Source organism: Clavelina lepadiformis, chromosome 5 (genome assembly GCF_947623445.1).
Source record: "Clavelina lepadiformis chromosome 5, kaClaLepa1.1, whole genome shotgun sequence".
NCBI classification, from domain to species: Eukaryota; Metazoa; Chordata; class Ascidiacea; order Aplousobranchia; family Clavelinidae; genus Clavelina; species Clavelina lepadiformis.
The window spans coordinates 4641874-4664217 of record NC_135244.1 but is presented as its reverse complement, the minus strand read 5'-3'; the positions used below and the strand labels follow the sequence as shown (position 1 = coordinate 4664217).

At 36.6% G+C, this 22344-nt stretch overlaps 2 protein-coding genes and 1 long non-coding RNA gene across 4 annotated transcripts; 2 read left to right on the top strand and 1 right to left on the bottom strand.

Moving 5' to 3' along the window:
• The first annotated feature begins 1849 nt into the window (after window positions 1-1849).
• LOC143460131 (sushi, von Willebrand factor type A, EGF and pentraxin domain-containing protein 1-like) lies at window positions 1850-10249 on the top strand. The gene is made up of 10 exons (XM_076957531.1): window positions 1850-2003; window positions 3825-4154; window positions 4293-4472; window positions 5007-5171; window positions 5517-5676; window positions 6140-6366; window positions 6544-6732; window positions 6878-7090; window positions 9129-9359; window positions 9546-10249. Exons 1-10 carry the CDS (start codon window positions 1910-1912, stop codon window positions 10034-10036), a joined length of 2280 nt encoding a protein of 759 aa, XP_076813646.1. The 5' UTR covers window positions 1850-1909; the 3' UTR covers window positions 10037-10249.
• Window positions 10250-12033: 1784 nt separating this feature from the next.
• Window positions 12034-15351, top strand: LOC143458672 (uncharacterized). 2 transcript variants are annotated; one of them, XR_013117690.1, is made up of 4 exons: window positions 12034-13457; window positions 13641-13752; window positions 14040-14119; window positions 15222-15351. XR_013117690.1 is itself a non-coding variant. In XM_076955519.1 (4 exons), the coding sequence occupies exons 1-4, from the start codon at window positions 13392-13394 to the stop codon at window positions 15321-15323; spliced, it is 360 nt and encodes a 119-aa protein (XP_076811634.1). In that variant the 5' UTR covers window positions 13278-13391; the 3' UTR covers window positions 15324-15351. The 2 variants fall into 2 exon arrangements, 1 of the variants encoding a protein (XP_076811634.1); XM_076955519.1 differs by having other exon boundaries at window positions 13278-13457.
• LOC143458673 (uncharacterized) lies at window positions 14645-21336 on the bottom strand. The gene is made up of 2 exons (XR_013117691.1): window positions 15544-21336; window positions 14645-15307 (listed from the first exon to the last, which is right to left on the bottom strand). It is a non-coding gene; the product is annotated as an uncharacterized LOC143458673 (long non-coding RNA).
• Between the last annotated feature and the right edge of the window lie 1008 nt (window positions 21337-22344).

The following is a 22344-nucleotide window of genomic DNA, read 5'->3' as shown; positions in this document are numbered from 1 at the left end:
TGTTGCCTACAGTTACAGGTTGTAGGTTTAGTCATTACGTTTTTGAAGCAAACGAAAACCACATTGAACTTGTAGCCCTGGGCAATTGTTACAAATTTGTTACTTGTTTGGCTTCTTCGGCAAACGCGTATGAAGAACGTAACATCGCGTTTAGTTTTTCTTTAAAGTTGCTCTAGCTTTTTACAATGCTATTTTATTCTTTAATTCGAAAAATTCGCTTTTTGACTGGCTTTTGGTGCGCAATGACTAATGGCTGAGTATCCAATAGAAACTATTGGTATGTTTGCAATAATTTCAGCTATAAAACAATAAAATAGCGCTGGTAAATGTTAATAATATTTACTCTGGGTAAGGAGGCCTATACATAGGACTAGGACTTGACTGCACTTGTACGCTCTGGTTAAGTATAAATATAGGCTAGGTTTCAGTTGAGCATTGGAACAATTGGGTAACCAGCAGTGGCACGTCCATATATTGTAACCATAGGCTATACCAAGAAAGGTTAAGATGCAAGGAACAATCCTACCATGCAAAAATGACAGGGTAAAAGGTAAGCTTAAAGTTTTCGGATAATGTTGAGAGTTTCATGTATATAATTTCTTCCGAAAGTGGGGTAAGTGTAAATGTAGTCGACGCATTTCAGTTCGCTGAGATCTGGGAACCATTTAGGCCGCAACTAGCAAATATACACATAAACAAAATAGTCCAAAGCTTGTTCATGAATAGCGTGTATAATGTCTACAATTGAGGATGTTTGTCATGATCCAATAATAGAATATTTGGGTACACACTTTCAGCATCCGTGATATTAGGATAGTACAATGGGACCCCCAGATAAAAATTGCTAAAAAATAGCAACCTATAACTTACAAATACATTTGTTGGAAAACAAATTGTTAATAGGCCGCAGAAGTTCTTTGACAAGGCTGTAATTTCGCCATACCTTGTTTAGGCAATATACAGTAGGCATTGAATGAAATTGACATTTTTAGTTGGAAAAATGTAGCTCGGACTCCAAGTAGGAAGCTAAGATTAATTATTAGCGGTAATGATGAGAAAATTGAATTGAGTGGAAAGCACTAATTATAACTATCGAAGAGAGACTTGGCGACATTCCCAAAACTACCGCTTGCTTTTTTCTTGTTGCTGAAAGTTGTTACGAATGCTGGCATAAGCTCGACTACTTGGAGAAAATACATAGAACAGTGTAGGCCTAATCCTACAGCGAATCCGTGAAACACAATAAATTGCTTGTCAATGATTTCTGCTGCTGGGAAGTAGGTACTGTATAGCATAGAGGTGTATTATATAACGGTAGTGTGACAAATTAAGAGCCCGATGGGAATTGTAGCACATTGGTTGTTACGTCGCTGGTATACGAAACGTTGGTATAGCCATATATAGCGATGATTACAAGTTGGAAATTACCAATAATTATTTTTCATCAATTCGTGCGGCTCGGGTCGGACAGGGTGTCAAGTAACTTCCTTTTTACGTTCTATTACCGTAATTTGCACCTTGCTGGCTCAAGTATTGAGGTTAATTGGTAAGAAAATCTTGGTAGCTTTGATAAGTTTCCGCAGTTTTGTGGTGAAGTTGCGCTGGTCAGCTGCTGAGCTAACCGATCACACCGTGTTTTAACTTTGCTAATATCTGTAAATGGATAATACCAAAGTTATGCTACATGAAGGTTCGTCATGAAATAATACGAAAAAATTCGAAGCCCAACTGAAACAGAAGTGGTAGAGCTCATAATGGTCGCAACAGTAAAGTAAAATCTATTTGCTAGTTGCATGAGTGAAGAATATCGAGCTAAGTATTGGTTGGTCGAAATGTTATTGGTTTTTTCGTTATCTATTTTCTCTTTAGTTGCGGTTCATTGACGTTTTATTAACTTTAAAAAATAAAAATGAAACTAAAGTTGCTGGTTCTTTTGCACTGTGTTGCTTGGTGTTATTCATTTTCTGCTAAGAAGAACGTGAGGTGGAAAAGGTCACCTTATGGTAAGATGATTCTAGTTTATAGCAATATATATGTGGTTGTATATATATACTGTAAAACTATAGAACATATCTGTTTAGTTTTTGTCTTATTTTCATGTACCTGTATTCTCGTGTTGGTAATTTTTCGCTTTGGTAGTTGTTGTCAAATCGTATGCATATGTCATTCAGCTATATACTTTACTCATTCGGTGCTTCCTATGGATTTGAAACCCCCTGCTGCGGCGAAATGATGTCACGTGCTGTGATTTCCCAATCATTTATTGTTTTTTACTGAAGTGACGTATAATAATAGTTTGAATTTGTTTTGGGTTTTCATTGGTTAATATACTTCTCATCGATTCACGCTTTGCACCTTAAATGTTTTTATTACTGGAAACTGTGCACAGTATAAAGCGTTTTAATTGCGATAAAAACCGTTGATGGCTTATTTGCAAGGTTCGTTTTTGATCGAAGGCTGTAAATATAAAATTGCTGTCTAAACTTTTAGCTAGGTTCACCAGATATGTGGAAACTGCCCACAGCATGGCTCAACATTTTCTGTTATAGTGCGCGTTTTTGCTCATAAGCATATCACGTCTATTTACAGTATCTATTTGGCCTGGAGCGTGAGACAAGCTACATACAAAAAGAATACATGTTCAATGATCTCACACTTTAGTTTAATTACTCTGAACTTCTACAAAAAATTGAAATTGATATAGAGATGACTTGTACTCACAGTAGTCTTGTGACGTCACACATAGCTATCAATTTAGCAACTTGGCCGTTTTCATCAGTATTAAGGTTGATGAATTTTTAACATTGTTAAATTGGTTGGTTTTTTTACATTGGTTTTTCTTGATTTCATAGATCAAATAGTTGCGTAAGATTTTAATTACACATTTTTTTTAAATATAGCTATTTACGTTTTATATACGCAAGCTTACTGCTCTCCAAATTTTCGTTCATGTTATATACTGTACAAAATTTAATTTCAGTAAAATTATAATACGGATGGTTTGCAAAAGTCTTTAAGAACAAACGATAATGGTTTTGTCTGTTATATAACGCAGACATTTGATGATGATTTTGTATTATTACTCGCTGGCCAGCAAAACCAGTTTTCAAGTTGCATCCCTTATACATGAAAGTATATACTCCATTTTTTGTTACCTTTTAAAAGCTTTCGTTGTTTTACCGGGAAAAATCGTACGTTTGTAGTTATATTTCATGGTGTCTTATTAAACTATAACATCCTAAATATTTCTTGTAATCTAAATCTATAATTTTTATTGAACCCTTCATATAAATAAAATTTTGCTTTTTGCATGTAACTTTTTATATATACCTATTCTTCTGACCCATAATCGCCACCTTTTACAACGTATTGTTAGAGATTAGTGCTTAAATACGGCGAGATAATTAATTTTATTTTTATATCGCCATATTCTAGGACTTTATAAACTAAAGTGTCCCCTCCGGCAAGTATGACACGATTTTGTCGAAAGCATAAAAGTTATTTATGAAATTCTTTAAAATGCAAATGGTTCAGTTGTGTCATGTGACGTTCTTGTATTTAAACATGTTTTCACACAAATTTTCCTGATCAATGCGTGCTGGTAACATACATTAAGAAAATTAGGTCATCACGCATTGAGGACACAGATGAAATTTTTACCTAATGCCTATCAGTACGGTCACTTCGTTTCGTTAAGGCCCGTTGTGCGACGTCATTCAATCATTTTGGGTCATCAACCAAGTCTTTTAAACATAAAACGGAGACAAAATTGTCAAAAGCACAAATTGTTTCCAGTCATCTAATCAAGGTTCAAACATGTTTAGATCTCCCAGAAAGTAAACGACGGATAGCTTGTGCGGGATCCAAGGCTAACAACAACAAGATCGTAATCTTATGTGAACCGGAAACGTCGGTTTACATCGTTTCCGCCGAGTATGGTCGGAGCAAGTTGAACAACGTTTGCGGTTATTCGGAAAGCCAGGAAATTTGTGCCTCTTCGGACGCTTTGGAACGTGCCAGATCAAAATGCATCGGAAAACGAAAATGCGATTTGATTGCAGCTGACCAGAATATGGGAATTCCCCTTAAGGAAGACGGAGCGCCTTGTTCAAATACTAATAATTACTTGTCTGTGTATTATCGCTGTGTTCCAGGTATAATACATTCATTCCACGTAAACAAAGCCTTTTTGTATAGCCTACTAACCATTGCTAACGGATAAAAATGTACCCATAACTTCTTTTGCTCTATTCAACAAATATGTTCAATGACATAAATGTATTTTGATAAAGACTGCCAACGTCCCAAGTTGAACAGCGGAGTGGCAATGATAGGGGTATTGTATTCTGTCAACTCGAGTCTTGCTATAAGATGTCGTCCAGGCTACACACCGGAATCAGCAGGAAGGCAGATCACGCGAATAACGTGTGCTCTTAACGGCACCTGGATTGGCGGGACCGCAAAATGCCAAGGTGAGTGTAGAAAGGCTAATGTTTCGTGTCAAGCTGGTATGTCATGTTTATAAGAACGTTACTGTGCCCCTAACAACGTCGTATGTAGTTTAATGGTTTGATCTATATATCGGGCGTGGGCCGATAAGAAGCCAAACCCGATTTGATTCAGCAAATATCGCGAGAGTAAATTATTTGGGCAAAAAAAGTGATAGAACCATACTGAAACTGGTGAATCCGAATACAACATTACCTATATAAATACATCGATGTTTCCAATAATGATGATGTAGTTTAGACTTGTCCAAAGGGACAGCATTCCATAAAAAAATTATTTAATTACTTTTTATTGTATTAATCATTATTTAGTTATATTTTTTCTGAAACAAAGCAATTTTTAGCGGCCATAGTCATGTTGTAATCCAAGGTTGATCGTTTGCTACTGATTCGATTAGATTCGAGATTCGCTCGTGTTTACCTACGTGATATTTGTGTTCGCATGAACCCGCCCCAATTTTACTACATAGGCAGTTTTTCAGTCTTATGTATTCACAGATATAAACGAATGCGTCGACCGTAACTTGCACAAATGCGATGTACATGCCAATTGTCTCAATACAAAAGGAGCTTACACGTGCGCATGCGCACGTGGTTACCAAGGCGACGGATTTTCTTGTTTTGCAGTAAATGCCGATCGAAGGTGGCAAGATAAAATAAGAAGTGAGTTTTTGAACTTTTTTTCGTTGTTTGTCGTATTTTAGATTTTTCCGGAATATAATACTACATGCTTCATATTGGTGTTACTGTCTATGTTTTTATTTAATTATAATAATCGTCATGCAAAGTTCGGCGAGATTTACACTTCAGTTATTTCATAATAAGCGAAAGCTGTAAAAATATTTACCTTCTGTGAAGGTTGCGTTGCGTTGCTTTTGCAACGTTCGTCTTGTCACCGATGTCATTTATTACATAACAAAAGTCATCAAACTTTGAATTCAGTTTTATGACGCGTGTAAAAGTTTTCCTTGAAGCAAAACACGAGTAAAACGTTTTTGTCATTCGCAGAAACCGATTACGGTCTCGTGACGGATGCTAACTGTGGGGGACTGGTATTCGAAAACGGAATAAAGTCCCCGAATTATCCCTTTGCGTATCCCAACGGAGCCAACTGTCAATGGATAATAAGTGTGCCCCCACCTCAGACCATAAAATTGGAATTTATCAGGTAATATTTTTAAGTGAAATTTAATCTGTTTTACTGACAAAAGATTGATCGATATATTGCATAATCATTTATGAGAAAGCCTATTAGGATGAATAAAATAAAATTTCTATGTAAATTGAGTGAGAATATGCACTTTTTACGCTTTCCTGACTATTTTTCACATAGGCCTACACCATACTTTGGAATTTGAAAAAGCATGTATTCAATCTTTTGTAAAGTTTTAGTATAGACAATTAATTATACGTGTCGTCCCAGTTTCTTTTCAACTATTTTGCCTTCCTTTTGTTATGGTGTAAAGCTTCGTTGAGAAAACTACAAATTTGAAATTTCATTGATTGTGCAAAATAATGTAGCATTAATTTTTTCTTAAGCAAATGCGATATAAAATATGCTGACCACGTCGAAGCTTTTCCATTTACGAGTTTTTTCGCAAGTCATGAAAAATATTTTTTTGACGTTTCAGATTTCGTCTTGAAGATTCAGTGGATGGCGTCTGTGAACGAGACAAGCTGATCATTTACGATGGTCCGCGCGAGGATGCAGACAAGTGGATGGCGACACTATGCGGAGACAAAGTGCCCAGTGTCTTACAATCATCAACAAGTCAAATGAGGATTCATTTTAAAACCGACAACGAGGTCGCCTACGATGGTTTTGACACATTCTTCAAAGGATTTAGCACCGATTCAGGTTCGTTTACATGGAACAAAATTAGGGGAAATCGCGTTGAGTCGTTTAACGATGAAAGTTGTACACAACACATGAAAAACGTAATGTACAAGCATGAAACAGGGAGAGTGGGATGAATATCAGGTGTGTCCGATGCCTAAAAATCTGTCATGCTGCTATACTTGCTTTGTTTTCAAGAATGCAAGAACTTCTACGGACCGGAATACGAAGGTGCTTTGATCAAAGAGGGCAGCACTAGCCAAACTGTGTATGGAGGCGAAGTGGTGATACTTGGATGCGATATTGGTTACAACATGACTGATGTGAAGACGAAGCGCATTTGTCAAAACGACAATACCTGGAACGACATATCCAACCCTTGCACAGGTGAATAAGCAGTTTCGTTATCCATTCTTCCCCCCAGTATCCGTGATGGTTCGTCTTGATAATAATAAATCTTCAAGCAACGAAACTGCCTGTCGTAGCGTTTCTGTTGCAAACGTAAGTAAAACGTTGAACTTTAAAAACTCAGCCGTGCGCTGCGGGGAACCAATGCTACCCGAATATCCAGGAGTAACCATTATTGGGAAGCCAGAAGATTATAGGTTCAACGGACCAACGGTACAGTATAGCTGCGTGAGAGGTTATACTTTGGTGAACGATCCGGGGATACAAACGACGATATTCTGCAGCAGTGAAGGAAAATGGAGTAACGCGGACGACTACGATTTGCCTGCTTGTGACCGTGAGTAATTCAGAAATCGATTGGAATTTCCTAGCTGATTATATTTTGCTTGGTGCAGCATTAGTGAATTGATTAATTATTATTTATTAAGTTTGTTAGCTAGTTTAGTGGGGAATGGAAGATAGAAAATGTCTACAACAGCTACACTGCCGTGAAAAAACGTTGCATTAAGTTTTCTGCTATCAAACGGATACACCACTTTTTATTGAAGTTATATTGATATTAGATTGCCACAATACTTTGTATTTGGTTGAACTTACAAACATATTAGAACAACTTTTATGTTAAGTAAATCAAAACAATTATTAAACGCTTTTTGAAAATGGGCCAATACACCAATACGCTGAAGCGTTATTGCAGTAAATAGCAATTTTTGCAAAACCATCAGAGAATGTTGTGTTTAGTTTCCGTGTTCGCACAAAAAAAGCGACAAACGGCAACCAGGGTTTGGTCACCCGCGACATTCATACGTCATAAAAAGGAACATATGCAGAGCGCAAAGACAGGAGTGTGGTTGTCAATCTGATAACGTCAACTCAGGAAACGTGCATTGAAGTTTTTTTGTGCATCATTTCATTCGTTTCAGTTGCGTTGCTGCGTATAAGGTTTTCAATCGTGCTTACTATTAGCGCCAAAAAATGGCAATTAACTAACAATAACGAAACCGATAAAGATAATTAAACTACTTCAACGCGAGTTACTTTTTTTTGTTCACAAATTAGAAGCCTTATCTGCGTTCAGCCAAGCAGGTAGCTATCTAAATTTCTATTGTAGTTGTTGCTCAGTCGTTGTATACGCCCTGCTTTCGGTAACTGGCTATCGAGGGTCTGTGTAGTGTCTGTTACTTCGAAAACATCAGAAAACGTTTCTACTTGAAAAAGTATTTCAGGTTAAAGTTTATTTATGAGTTAACTGAGTTCTGGAGATACCCCGTCGTGTTAAAAGACGTCATCAGATTGCATTGTATAAGACAGATAATACGTCATAGAGGGGCGGTGAGATTGGTTTTAGCTGAAAGTGAGTTTCAGTATAAATGACCAAATGAGTTTTAGCAGAATTTAGAGTACAATAAACACTGACAGACTGGACACTTCTAAGAATGAAAGGCAGTGTTAAATAATGTGGACGCTATATTGTATTCCAAGGCAAATACTGAAATATTAATAGTAACATGCGATAGCATTGCTGTAGTAGCTAGTATGAATGTTTTAACAATCGAAACATTTTGTTTTAGAACGTTAGCTTATTGCTATAACAGTTTATCTTGCTAAACAATTTCAAAGACAAAATGTCAGCAATAAACACCATCGAACGAGAAATCTCACCGGGTAAGGCCCCCTTTTGAACATTCAGTATGTGTGTTTTCTTTGGCCAAATGCTAAAAGTAGCGTGACATTATTTTCATTTACCTATGAAGCTATTAATAGGTCTAAACTCGTAACATTAATACTATGCAGACACGGACATTTTTTGTGGTGCCACAAAACATTTGGCGAAAAGTTAATTAAACATGTAACCAATCTCAGCTCAGCCACTTTAACTGAATATACCGGACGACATAAAAAGAACAGTCGCTTTACCGGTTCTGTTAATTGCAACTATACGATAATTATGCTCGAAAATGACTTTGTAGGTATCGGATTATTGTCCGGTTTACATAATTAACTGTCTGACAGCGCGTTTCTTCAATTTGTCATTTTAAGTACACCATTGTCAGATTGTATGAGCTAAGCTTTGTTTTATGTTCTTTACTTACTACAGGCAATATATCGCTGCATGTGCTTTGCAGCGGTGAGCACGTGGCTGTAATGTAGCCCGAGGGTGCGTTTGCCTGATTTTTTAAGTATTGCGCGGTTTATGTACTCATTTGTTTTTTGGGGTACACGAATATACTACAATTTAATGCTTATCTTTAAAGCGAGACTTTTTCCAAGCATTTTTGGGTTCAAAAGTTACACATCTTTGTACACATTGGGCTTACTTTGCTTACACTTAATTCAACGACGACGGCAATCTAACTGACCGTCCATACATATAGATATCTTTTGCGAAGTCAACTCAGACGTCATGCCTTCTGAAAACGCCAAGGGGCTCCTCACAATGGTGAACGGATCAAGGGCGAGCCTAGAGCTCGGACGGATGGTAGAGTACGGTTGGGAAATCGTGTATTCTTGCAACAAAGGTTACAAGTTAGTTGGAATGGATACGCGGAGATGTACGCAAAGTAATGGTAAAGAATGGTCAGGGATGCCTGTTGTTTGCGAAGAAGGTGCGTTACGCAGGTTTTTATCGCGTAGTTGTACTTGATTGTGGTTACATTATCGCTTTTATGTCGTAATCCTTGTTAATTAAAGCATGTACTTGAATACTATTGTTTTGTACAGTAGAATGGTAACGGTAAACCTATGCCAATGCTGACCGACGTTTGTATGCCTAAACTTGCAACTTTTTCCAGATAACGGGATTCCAGGATTGACAAACTTCCAAATCGCTCTCATCGCATCCATCCTCAGTGGAGTTGTGATCCTCGCAGTGGGAGCAGGATTAACGTATTGCTGCGTGCGTGACTGCAGGAGGAAGTCCCGAGCAAACCGTCCTTATGGGGACGGGAAAATCCGAGGTCAATTTCCGCGGGGCGCTCCAGAATTCTCCTACTCCACCACTCATTCCAGATGCGGTACCCGAGCCAAGACTAACTTCCCAGGTCATTATCCAGCAAATTACCCAACTGCAAGATCAACACATCTACCTACTGCTACACAACCGAGTGCGCCCTCTTGGGAGCCAGCAGTGCCCACTGTCAACATTATCCCTACGTCACATTTGCCAGGCAACCAGCAGCAGGATTGGCGGAGAAATACCGGCCCTCATCAGTTGATCAATAGCAACCCACCACGTCAATCCGGTGACAGTTTACAACACATTTATAAGGTGTCAACAAAATAAAAACGCTTGATTCTGGCTTGCGTTTGTTGGCAAACCTGACTGCGTCCTTCAAAGCGCTTTGAATTCTGTGCCAAAGTGTTGTTAATTCTCGAACCCTTTTTAAACCCTCACGTGCAGTAAAATAAGCTTTTCTTTAGTTCGTTTTTATTCGATTCTATCGCTTCTGTTGTGATTTTTTGGTACCGTTTGCATTAAAAAGGTGCAGTAATAGTTCCTTGTTTTTGCTGTTTCAATCTAAATCTATTTTTATGTTTATCCTTTGGCAATGGAGATTTTTATATAAGACGTAACATTATTTGTAAACTCCGCAACGATTTGGTCTGCCAAATAGCAGTTTGAGGCTTCAGTGCTTCAATACGTCACTCGATCTGAAAATTCGTTAGGCAAACCAGTTTTCTACTGGTGTGACAAAATTGCATTTTGTTTCCTATGCCGTGTCTAAAAAAGCATAAAACTCGAACGGTTTGCAATCCGTATATAGTATATACTGACCTAACCAAAACGTTTTATTGCTGTTCAGAAACCGTTTTATTTTACCATTTTATTATTACCTTGGTTTCATAGCAGCAAATAGTTTCTCTAATAAATTCGAAAAATTGATTCTTGAAAATCTTCTAAAAATCTTATTTGACTAAAACTCATTTTCTTCACCATATGCTAGTCCACAGCTGGAAAGCTATAGCCTAGGTTATTATAGGGATGTTTTACTTGTTATAAGAAATGTAGTTTCACCCACCCGATTCGTCTGCTTTCCGCCCATTGAAATGAATGGAAATGCGGTAATATTTTCGCATTCGAATGGCAGGAAGTATGCCTTTCTTACCCTAGAGTAAGAAATATGCATTTGGAATGGGGAGATGTTTACTTCGGCAGAAATATGGTTTGTGGGAAACCCCATTGCTGAAAGCAGGTCCATTTTAATGGGCGGAAAAATAGACGAATAGGGTTCACAAACCATACTTGGGCCGAAGTAAAATTCTCCCCATTCCAAAGGCATATATCTTACTCTAGGGTAAGAAAGGCATACTTTTAACCATTACAATGGGAATAAATTCCCGTATTCTGGACCATTTTAATGGGCGGAAAGTAGACGAATGGGGTGCATTGCCAAAAATAGGTTATTAGGGACTAGGTTATTATAGGGATGTTTTACTTGTTATAAGAAATGTAGTTTCACCACAAACTCATAAACATCGTATGTCAGTTTAAACACATGTGACGTTTCCGCGTAAGTTTTGCTGCAAAAAAGCTTACAGATAATTAATATATAAGAAGATCTAAACATATTCGTATTTCGTAGGAGAAAAGCTGGAAGAGAAACTTTACTAAAACAATGCCCGATGAAAACGTAAAAAGATGCGAAAGTTCAAAAATATGCGGATTCGAATTCAATTTTAAATCGGAATTTTGTACATAACTTTTTATGTCATTGCTTCGTACCTTTGTTGTTCTCCGGTCGTTTTTGTATTTGTTGTCGATAATAATTTAATTAATCGTTTTGCTCAAATGCGACGCCCAGTGTCTTGCATGCATATAATTGTTTTTGAATCACATGAACATAGAAACCTAGACTTGGCGCCAAAATTAGGCCAATGATATATAACCAGGGTTGCCATCGGTCTGGACTCAAAAATAAGGACGAACAGGAAACAAAAGAACAATACTACCTTAATCAGTGCACAACAGGAGAAGGCAATCAATGTTCCAAAAATGAAAAAACGAGATACTATTTGCATGTTCTCATTTTTGTATCTCTTTGGTACAAAATGGTACACTAAAGGTGTCAAAATGCCCAAAATACGAACCTCTGCCCAAAAAAATAAGACGAAAATAAGGACGCAAGTGAAAATAAGGACATTTCTCAGAAAAAAGGACAAAACATTTTCTAAGACACGGACCTTCCAAATAAGGACAAATCTTAGAAATAAGGACGATATGGCAACCCTGGATATAACGCACCATTAGGCGTTGAAATAGGCACTGGGTAAAACCTGGACACGACGCAATCCGCGGATCGTCCATGGACGGTTGAAAATGGACGATTTTTGCGTAAGCGTCCATGGACGATTTTAGGAAAAGCTTAAATAGCGGATATGAGGAAAGCGTCCATGGACGGTTGTGGGATTAGGCTTAAAAAGCGTCCATGGACGATTTTAGGATAAGCTTAAATAGCGAGATGATGAAAATGTCCGTGGACAGTTATGGGATAGGCTTAAATAGTGGATATGATGAAGTATCCATGGACGGTTATGGGATAGGCTTAAATAGTGGATATCATGAAGTATCCATGGACGGTTATGGGATAGGCTTAAATAGTGGATATGATGAAGTATCCATGGACGGTTATGGGATAGGTTTAAATAGTGGATATGATGAAGTATCCATGGACGGTTATGGGATAGGTTTAAATAGTGGATATGATGAAGTATCTATGGACAGTTATGGGATAGGTTTAAATAGTGGATATGATGAAGTGTCCATGGACTGTTTTGGGGTAGGCTTAAATAGTGGATATGATGTACCGGTAGTGTCCATGGACTGTTTTGGGATAGGCTTAAATAGTGGATATGATGTACCGGTAGTGTCCATGGACTGTTTTGGGATAGGCTTAAATAGTGGATATGATGAAGTATCCATGGACGGTTATGGGATAGGCTTAAATAGTGGATATGATGAAGTATCTATGGACAGTTATGGGATAGGTTTAAATAGCGAATATGATGAAGTATCCATGGACGGTTATAGGATAGGCTTAAATAGTGGATATGATGAAGTATCCATGGACTGTTTTGAGATAGGCTTAAAAAACGTCCATGGACGATTTTAGGAAAAGCTTAAATAGCGAATATGATGAAAGTGTCCATGGACAGTTATGGGATAGGCTTAAATAGTGGATATGATGTCAGCATCCAGCAAGCATGGACAGTTTTGGGGTGATATGCAGAAATGATGGGACATGCAAAGACGTCCATGGGTTTTGGGATAGACTTAAATGATGTATTTTGGATTAACGTCCATTTAAGGGTTTTGGGATCTAGGTTTAAAATTAAATGATGGATATTGGAAAAACGTCCATGTACGGTTTTGGGTTAGGCTAAAGTGATACAGTTATAGGCATCTATAAGCTGGACACGACACAATCCATGGACTGTTGAAAATTTTGAGTAATTATTTCGTGGCATGACCAACTTTTTTATTTATGTGTCTTTACTGTAAATTGTTGTTATTATTCTGATTTAGATATAACATTACTGATCTCAATACATATTACTCTGAGTCTCTGATATTGTAAGTGTATTTTAGATCATTTTTACGTGCTAATGGCAAATGTTTTTGTGGCACTTGGGATAAATGGATGTTTCAGCATAGCAAACATGAAAGGCAACAAGACAGTTTGAATTGTGGCTCACTTGCTTTAAAGGTATTTTTAGAAAGGATGAATTCAAATTTGTGAAGATTAAGTATATATATAATCACTATTATTATTAGTATATATTATCACTAATTCAAACTATTTGACATCACAATGTGTAATCGTGTATATTCCTAAAATCAAATTGGATTGTAAAAAATAGCTTTTCTATCAATAAGTGGCATATTGCAGGAAGCTCAAAGAATCCTTAATGAAAGTTCTTCCGAGGAACAGATCGATACGGACAGCGAGTCCTGCAAAAAGTATCGCATGGACTTTGGCAATTTACTGCTTGATTCCACCGGTGAGAGGCTGTTGGGCTTTTAATTAGAACTGCAGTATTTGTAGCATGTTGTGACCTTGTTGTTGTTTAAGGTCGTTGAAGTATACCACATAATTTTCCAGAAGAGCACTAAACCATACTTATGTATAAAGTTAATGTAAAAGAGATTTATAGGAAAACCACCAACATTTTTAACCTGACTTTAAACAGATTAACTATTTTGTTCGTTGTTGTATTTGTAACTGGCACTGTTTTCACAACAAAGTATTTTAATGTAAAAATGCAGATAGATTTATTTCATTTTGCAGACTATGATGTATTGTTGAGTTTTTGCAATATATGCCACAATCAAGACCCATCTGAAATTGACCAGCAAAAGACAGAATGGGTAAACCTTGTTCATCATATAATATATTAACTTAGGCAGATTTAACCATCATTGCATACAGTTTAGTAGGTATTATAAGTTGCAACTATTTTACCACTGTAGTGAAACTATTTCGAACTGGGCAGCGGCAGATATCAGATTTTGGAGAAGTTTATTTTCAGTTTTACTGTGGTCTAGGCCAAATTTTGAACTTTTTACTTTTAGCTTGATACTTCAACAGGACCATGATAATCTCTATCGTCGTTTCTTCGCATGACTTAAACCTGGCACTGATTCCTAATCATTCAATACTCTGGTTAACAAGCTAGGCTTTGTACAATTTTTTTTGTGACATATTTTTTATTGGGTTTTTGCATCATATTGCCCAAATTTCAAACTTTTTGCCAGTTTAAATAAAAAGACCTAGCGTCGTTAATGCATTGCAACTGAGTATCGAACGCAAGCCATGCACAAAGTTTGCTCATTTGTTTCAGATGTTACTCTATGTTTCTACATTCAGATAATAAATGTCTACGAGCACACAGGTCCAGCAGTGCATAGTTTTATTTTTGTATAATTCCTGTTCTACAACCAAAAATTGTGTACATAAAACCGTACATAAAAATTACTTAACTCAAACACAACTAGAAAATTTAAAATCACTTTTAAAATTCTAGTTGTTTTAATTTTGCACTCGTGGTTCCAAAACACTTATGAAAAAACTAAGTTAATGACTTGTGTTTTTTTTGATAGGTTGTTTTAACTTTATAGAACACCTATACCATGCTCAAGCATATGTGGGCAGTACTGCGGTACTATAGTACCGAATTACTTTTTTCAAGAAATTACAGTCAGTCCCAGTAATCAGTACTTTTCGTGTGATTAGTTAAAATTTAACAAGTTTATGTTCAAAAAACACATGTTAATTACTCCTTAATACCAATTGTAGCATCTGTTGATCTTTTTTAATCTAGAAGTGTCAAGCAAAATTGCGAACAAGTAACCTTTACCGCAGCAAATATTGCATTTGCTGCAGCATCTTTTACACGAAAAGTGCTGTCTGTTCACCTCTTTGCTTAAGAGATCACTTTACAGGATTTAATTGTCTATATTGTTTTTTCAGATTGAATGCAGTCTTTGTTGTCGATGGGTTCATCAGAATTGTGTACCATTAATACAGTATTTGTCGCAGGAATATTTTTGCAGCACCTGCAAAAAAGAATAAATGGATTAATACAAATTTTTGTGTTTGACGCGAAAGTGAATATATTCAATTTTAAGCAATATATGACGAAATGAAATCGAGATTAGGTGTTACGCTGCTCACAGTTATAGTAAAATATGTACAATTTAACACATTAAGCTTGAGTGATGATGAAAACAACTTGGTTAAAGTCTTTAATCACATAATTTAAAAAGTTTTTGGAATTGGAGTTTATTCAGACCCAGATTGGAAAGTTCGCTGTTCTTGGGTGAGAAATCCCCTGTGCTACATTATGAAAGAATAGCCATTGTACGCCCAATTAATTATATTCCTCCCCCGCGTTCACATTCAAATACTGAGTGAGTTTTTACTGGATTGACGATGATGGTCACTTCTCTCCTGTCAGCTCATCTTATAACAAAAATCGTTCATGGATGCTTTTTAAGCCCATCTCAAAACAGTCCATGGACACTTCATCAAATCCACTATTTCAGCCTATGCCATAACTGTCCAAGGATACTTTCATCATATCCACTATTTAAGCCTATCCCATAACCGTCCATGGATACTTCATCATATCCACTATTTAAGCCTATCCCATAACCGTCCATGGATACTTCATCATATCCACTATTTAAGCCTATCCCATAATGGTCCATGGATACTTCATCATATCCACTATTTAAGCCTATCCCATAATGGTCCATGGATACTTCATCATATTCGCTATTTAAGCTTTTCCTAAAATCGTCCATGGACGCTTTTTAAGCCTATCTCAAAACAGTCCATGGACACTTCATCATATCCACTATTTAAGCCTATCCCATAACCGTCCATGGACACTTCATCATATCCACTATTTAAGCCTATCCCATAACCGTCCATGGATACTTCATCATATCCACTATTTAAGCCTATCCCATAATGGTCCATGGATACTTCATCATATTCGCTATTTAAGCTTTTCCTAAAATCGTCCATGGACGCTTACGCAAAAACCGTCCATTTTCAACCGTCCATGGACGATCTCGAAACCACTGCTTTAAACTTATCCTAAAAACTACCCATGGACGCTTTGTTAAAAAATAACTCATTTAAGCCTATTTCAACAACCGTCCATGGATGACTAAGGGAAAACGTGGGTTTTGCGTGAAAGCGTCCATGGACGCTTACGCAAAAATCGTCCATTTTCAACCGTCCATGGACGATCTCGAAAACACTGCTTTAAACTTATCCTAAAAACTACCCATGGACGCTTTGTTAAAAAATAACTCATTTAAGCCTATTTCAACAACCGTCCATGGACGACTAAGGGAAAACGTGGGTTTTGCGTGAAAGCGTCCATGGACGCTTACGCAAAAATCGTCCATTTTCAACCGTCCATGGACGATCCGCGGATTGCGTCGTGTCCAGGTTTTACCCGGTCCCCAAAAATTTGTCAAATTTACAGCGTTAGGTCAAAAATTGTCAAAATTGTTTACCAAGTCAAAATTGTTTACAAACTGCATTTTCGTGGTGTCAAAGAAGTTGCACTGTAGGTGAACTTGTCATTTTACATTATATATACACCTTCTAGCCTACTTTATACTGTTGTAAATGGCCTATTGTCTACTTATTGTGAATCAGCTCTTGCTTCGGTTTTGCTTTAGATACTTCGTGTATCTTTAGTTTAGACAAATATATTGAACAGTTTTTGTTGAGTCTTGGTTAGATTTTTTTTGGCAGTGGTTTGTAATTAGCTCATTTCCCTTTTTAGAAAAGGCTAGGTCTGTGTTCAGATTTTTGCCCTTCTTTAGTACAATAAATTTTAACTTTTTGTACGATAATGCGTACTTTAACTACTTGAAATCTTCATTTGTCAAAAAAAGGTTTTTTAATGTCAAAATTTTCAATTTTTAGGTCAAAAACTTTCGTTTTTGAAGTCAAAAAATAATCGCCCTACTTATCATTATTTCTTGACTGTTTTAAATGTTAGGAAATTTCATGGAATCTCTTATTAAAGAGTTCTGTTGTGGTCACATCTGCCATAAATTATTTTTAATAGATGATGAGAGTATTAAGAAGCTCCTAGAATTGTAGATATCGGTGTTCATCATAATAATATTCTTCACTTTCAAATTAAAAGGCGGTTAAGTTATAAAAATAACGACAACGTGAAGAAAATTACAACACTGTGATGAGAACTCAGCTCATCAGTGTGAGTCTCTCTTTCATCTCATCCATTACTTTTTTTACTGACTATTGTTATCAGCTTAAAAAACAAAACAATTTTTATCGAACCGCCATCACATGGTTCTGACGTGCTTAGTGTTACATATTGTATCAAATTGTTTTTTTGGCATAAACTTTGGGGAACATAACTTGTGCATGAAATTAGTCTCAAAAGCAGTCATTTTTTGATTCATTAACCTACATAAAATTGTAATGTTGTGGCAATCCAAAACTTAACATTATGTTTAATTCAACCATTGGGTTCCATTTTGTGCGTTTACAGTGCTGTTTATGAAAAAAAAGCAACGGGCGAATATAATTATTACAATTATTCATTTGTAATTAACCTTATATGACTTAAAGATAAGTGTGTTACTTAACTTGGTCTAATCAATTGTTTATCCTTCGTGTATGTAATTCGTTCCTGTAAATAAATGTTGTAAATATTTCTAAATTCATAGTGGCGGCAACTCTTTCAAATTTTAAAAGAAGTATCTTATATCTGTCGTTGAAGTCAGTTTGTAACAAACAGGGCCGCTTTTACAATTAGTCTGAGTGTTGTAAACTTATATTTTCTTTGCTTAGCAGTTTAGACTAGAAAGTAAGCGTTATTATACTTTTTGGAGTCGTTAATAATCCCATGCAGTCGATGCAGATGCTGTAAGGACTGCAACACGTTTTCAAATCTTATGCTTGCTAGCAGCGATATTTCCAAATACCAAGTCATTTTTTTCTGACTCAGATCAATACAACACCGCTTGCTATTAAAGTGTAAACATTTCCTGTTTTAAACAATATGCTTGCTATCATGTTTTTAGGAATATATTCTAAAGTGTAAGTTGCCCTATAAATACACCAGCTATTGTTGATGCAAATAACCTTACCGATGATGTTCTTAATGTTTCAGTAAATATAATAGAAAACACTTCTTTTATGTGTGGGTCATAAGAAATATGCTATATGTCATTCACACAAAGAACATTTACTTACACTAGCTATTGAACTGGGGCAGCTTGTCTTATATCTTGACAGAATGTTTAAATCAATAAATAAAAATGACATCATGAGAAATGACATCGTTGATAAACGCTTTGTTTGTGACATTTGCAATAAGGCATTTGCTAGAAAAGAGACTTGTAAAAAGCACAGAATGACAATTCATAATAATTCCCGAAAAAGGAATTTTGCTTGCAAAATATGTGACAAAGCATTCTTTGAAAAAGGACATCTTAAGACACATGAAGCGATTCATTTTGACATGAAGGAACACAAGGGCATAGTTTGTGAAGAGATATTAGAAGATACAGATTTAAATTGTCATTTCGGAACTCACTGCAGTGACATAACTGTTTTTGGACAAAACAGCAGAAAATTTAACAAACTTCCACCACCATTGCAAAGGAGTAGAAGCATTGGAAATAAGAAGTCTCATCAATGTTCATTTTGCAACAAATTATTTCGTTTTTCTTGCCTATTAAAGAGACATATTTCAAGCGTTCATTTGAATGAAAAACCGTTTTCCTGTGAAATATGTCAAAAATGCTTTTCTTACCAAGGCAGTCTGTATACTCACATGCAAATGCATACAGGCAATACATTCAACTGTCCAATATGTGAACGAAAGTTTTCTCAAAAAATTCAACTAAAGCTACACATGTTAAGGCACCAAGGTGAGAAGCCATTTTCATGCTCTGTGTGTGACAAGTCCTTCTTCACGAAGATGCTATTGAGTTTGCATTTGGTCAGCCACACTAACGTTAAGTGTTATGTTTGTGAAATCTGCAACAAGTGTTATGCTACGAAATTTTCTCTTCAGAAGCACAGAGTGACACTTCATGGTAACTCTCGCAAAAGAACTTTCACTTGCAAAATATGTAACAAAGCATTCTTTGAAAAAGGACATCTTAAGCAACATGAAGCGACTCATTTCAGTGCAAAAAAACACAAATGCATAGTTTGTGAAAAAACATTTTCAAACGCTATTTATTTGAATCGACATATGGAAACCCATGGCAGTGACATTCCCGTTTTCCATCAAAACAGTTGAAGTTCTGATAAACTTTGACTAACATTGCAAAGGAGTAGAAGCATTGCAAAAAAGGTGAAGTCTCATCAATGTTCGTTTTGCGACAAATCATTTCGCTTTTCTTGCCTAAAGGAGAGACATATTTCAAGCGTTCATTTGAACGAAAAACCATTTTCCTGTGAAATATGTCAAAAATGCTTTTCTTACCAAAGCAATTTGTATACTCACATGCGTATGCACGCAGACATTTCATTCAGCTGCCCAGTGTGTAAAAAAGTTTTCTCAAAAAGGAGCACATGTTGAGGCACTAATTAAACACAAAAGGCTTTCTTTGCCTTCCGTGTGTAACAAGTCCCACTTCACAAAAACTGCAAGTAAATTTGCATTTGGTCAGTCATACTGGTATGAAGCCTTATGTTTGTGAAATATACAACAAGTCCTTGGCTACAAAGTTTTCTCTTCAAAACCAGGACTCTTGCAAAACGTGCGACAAAGCAATTCTTAAAAAAGAACATCTTAAGAAGCATGAAACAACTCATTTCAACCCAAAGAAACACATGTGTGTACTTTGTCAGGAGACATTTTCTACGTTAACTTCATCAGATCGTCATAAGAAAAAGCACACCAAGGAAAAGTCAATTTCATGTCAAAATGACCAAGTGTCTTCCACATTTTCACCAAAATTGAAGAAGAGTAGAAGCTTTGAAAAAAGAAATCTCCACAATGTTCAATTTGCGAGAAAACATTTTCTTCTTCTTTCCTTGTGAAGGGACACATTTCCAGTGCCCATTTCAATGAAATACCGTTTAGCTGTGAAACATGCCAAAAACGCTTTTCTTCTAATAGTGGCCTGTGTTTGCACATGCGTCTTCATGCAGGTATATCGTTCAGTTGCCCAATCTGTGAACGAAAGTTTAACGAAAAAGGTCGACTAAAAATTCATTTGTTCGGACACGAAGGTAAAAAGTTCTTTTCTTGCGCCAAGTGTGATAAGTGTTTTGTTACAAAAGGAGAATTACAATCGCATGTTTTCGTCCACATCTGCGAGAAAGCATATGGATGTTTCACTTGTGGAAGGAATATTGCCCTAAAACACCAAATGCAACATCACGAAAAGATGCACTCCGATAAAGGCAGCATTCATCCTGCTGTGGTTTAAAACGGACGTTTATCTATTGTTTGTTTGTTTCACTTTTGTTCTTCTTTAGTTTCGGGAAATTTAAGCGCCGCATTTGCTTTAGTTAAAAGTGTCTTTCAACATTTACAACAGTTCTTTTTGTGTTAGATATATATTATTTAAATGTCGAACGATTTATGTTTGGAAAATTCAAGCCCGTTCTAGCATGGAGCTTGCCGGAACTCCACTGGGAATCCAAGTCCCATGCTAGCTACAAACCTGGAATTATTTTTGTATGAAAAAGATATGGAATTATTTAGGCAATTTTGAATTTATCTGGTGATGAAATATTCTTAAAGGACTTAAATGTGTGTTACATAATATGCATAGCCTATCATTAAACATGATTATGCAAATTTTCAGGAATCGTTTGCGGTGTTAAGAAAAAAATTGGCTTTCTATGTAGTGTTTAGCCCAGGGATGTCCAACCTTTTATTATAGTGGGCCGCATTGTCACTTGAAATAATTCAATGGGCCGCAAAACCTATTAAATTTCAAGAAAAATGGGTACATAAAGTACATACTTTTGGAGTGAAAATGACTAGCGGGCCGCACAAAAATCTCAGGCGGGCCGCACTGTGGCCTGCGGGCCACAGGTTGGACATCCCTGGTTTAGCCTATACTATTAGAAATAATAATACAACTTACGAAAGGGTTAACGACGAAACCCTGCAATACGAACAGTTCAAACAATATTTGCATGCCCGGTTACTCTCGGAGATACCCTCCAACATGTAGCTATATTACCATCAGTTCTTTTATCATCTGTAAAAGTTCATTCATTTGTATATAACTTTTTCACATGACTGCTATTCGTGCTTGCTCGCCATTGCCATCTTCAGTATGTTACATTTTAATTGTTATCTTTTTCCTTCCGTAGCGGGGGAGGAATGTAGCGGCCTGGGTGGCAAATTCAATACCGTTACGTCATTCTTGCAAAAGAGTTTTCCAGTCAATTTAATACCATTACGTCATTCTTGGAAATGTGTTTTCCAGTTAACAATTGGAGTTTTTAAACTTTTAGTACCGCCACATCATTCTTAGGAAAGTGTTTTCCAGCTAGTAATTGGAGTTTATAAAACTTGCTTTTTCAGAACACTGCAATTATCGTTGGTATATTTGAAAACTTGCTCTGAATAACTTCGTGTGAAAACTCCTGTTAGTACGTTACCAGGTCGGTTCCAAGAAACTGTTTCCAGCTTTAACCGAATGTAATTTGCATGGCAAACGCACTGTTTTTCTCGTTCACACGCTTTGAAATGTTAATGCCTTTTTTGTCGTATATTTCCGCCACATCGCACCATGTTTTATAAGCTCGAACTTCTGCGCGAGAAGTGCGCAGACGTAAAGTTATAGAATATAGACCAGTGTTTCTCAACCTTTTTTGCCCACGGACTATTTTCCCATTAGCATAAGTATTCGCGGACTCAGGTAATAGGAACAAAAATAAGTTAGTTCAACACTAAACAGTAAGATAAAAAAGCAGAAGCAATTTGTATATTGGGCACATATGCACTACAAATCTTGTTCTTGAAGTTAAACTTGTTTCGCAAACTTGTCGAAATCAGGAATTATGGTCGTTAATGCACATCTGATATCATCTTCCGGTTGAAGTTGGTTCTGGTACT

Excerpts from the sequence above, each read along its gene's own strand:
- LOC143460131 (XM_076957531.1), top strand. The coding sequence starts at position 1,910 with ATGAAACTAAAGTTGCTGGTTCTTTTGCACTGTGTTGCTTGGTGTTAT. Across the intron at positions 4,155-4,292 it reads GTATTATCGCTGTGTTCCAG|ACTGCCAACGTCCCAAGTTG; the intron begins GTATAATACATT and ends ATTTTGATAAAG. Across the intron at positions 5,677-6,139 it reads ATAAAATTGGAATTTATCAG|ATTTCGTCTTGAAGATTCAG; the intron begins GTAATATTTTTA and ends TTGACGTTTCAG.
- LOC143458672 (XM_076955519.1), top strand. The coding sequence starts at position 13,392 with ATGTTTCAGCATAGCAAACATGAAAGGCAACAAGACAGTTTGAATTGT. Across the intron at positions 13,753-14,039 it reads TTTACTGCTTGATTCCACCG|ACTATGATGTATTGTTGAGT; the intron begins GTGAGAGGCTGT and ends TTCATTTTGCAG. Across the intron at positions 14,120-15,221 it reads ACCAGCAAAAGACAGAATGG|ATTGAATGCAGTCTTTGTTG; the intron begins GTAAACCTTGTT and ends TTGTTTTTTCAG.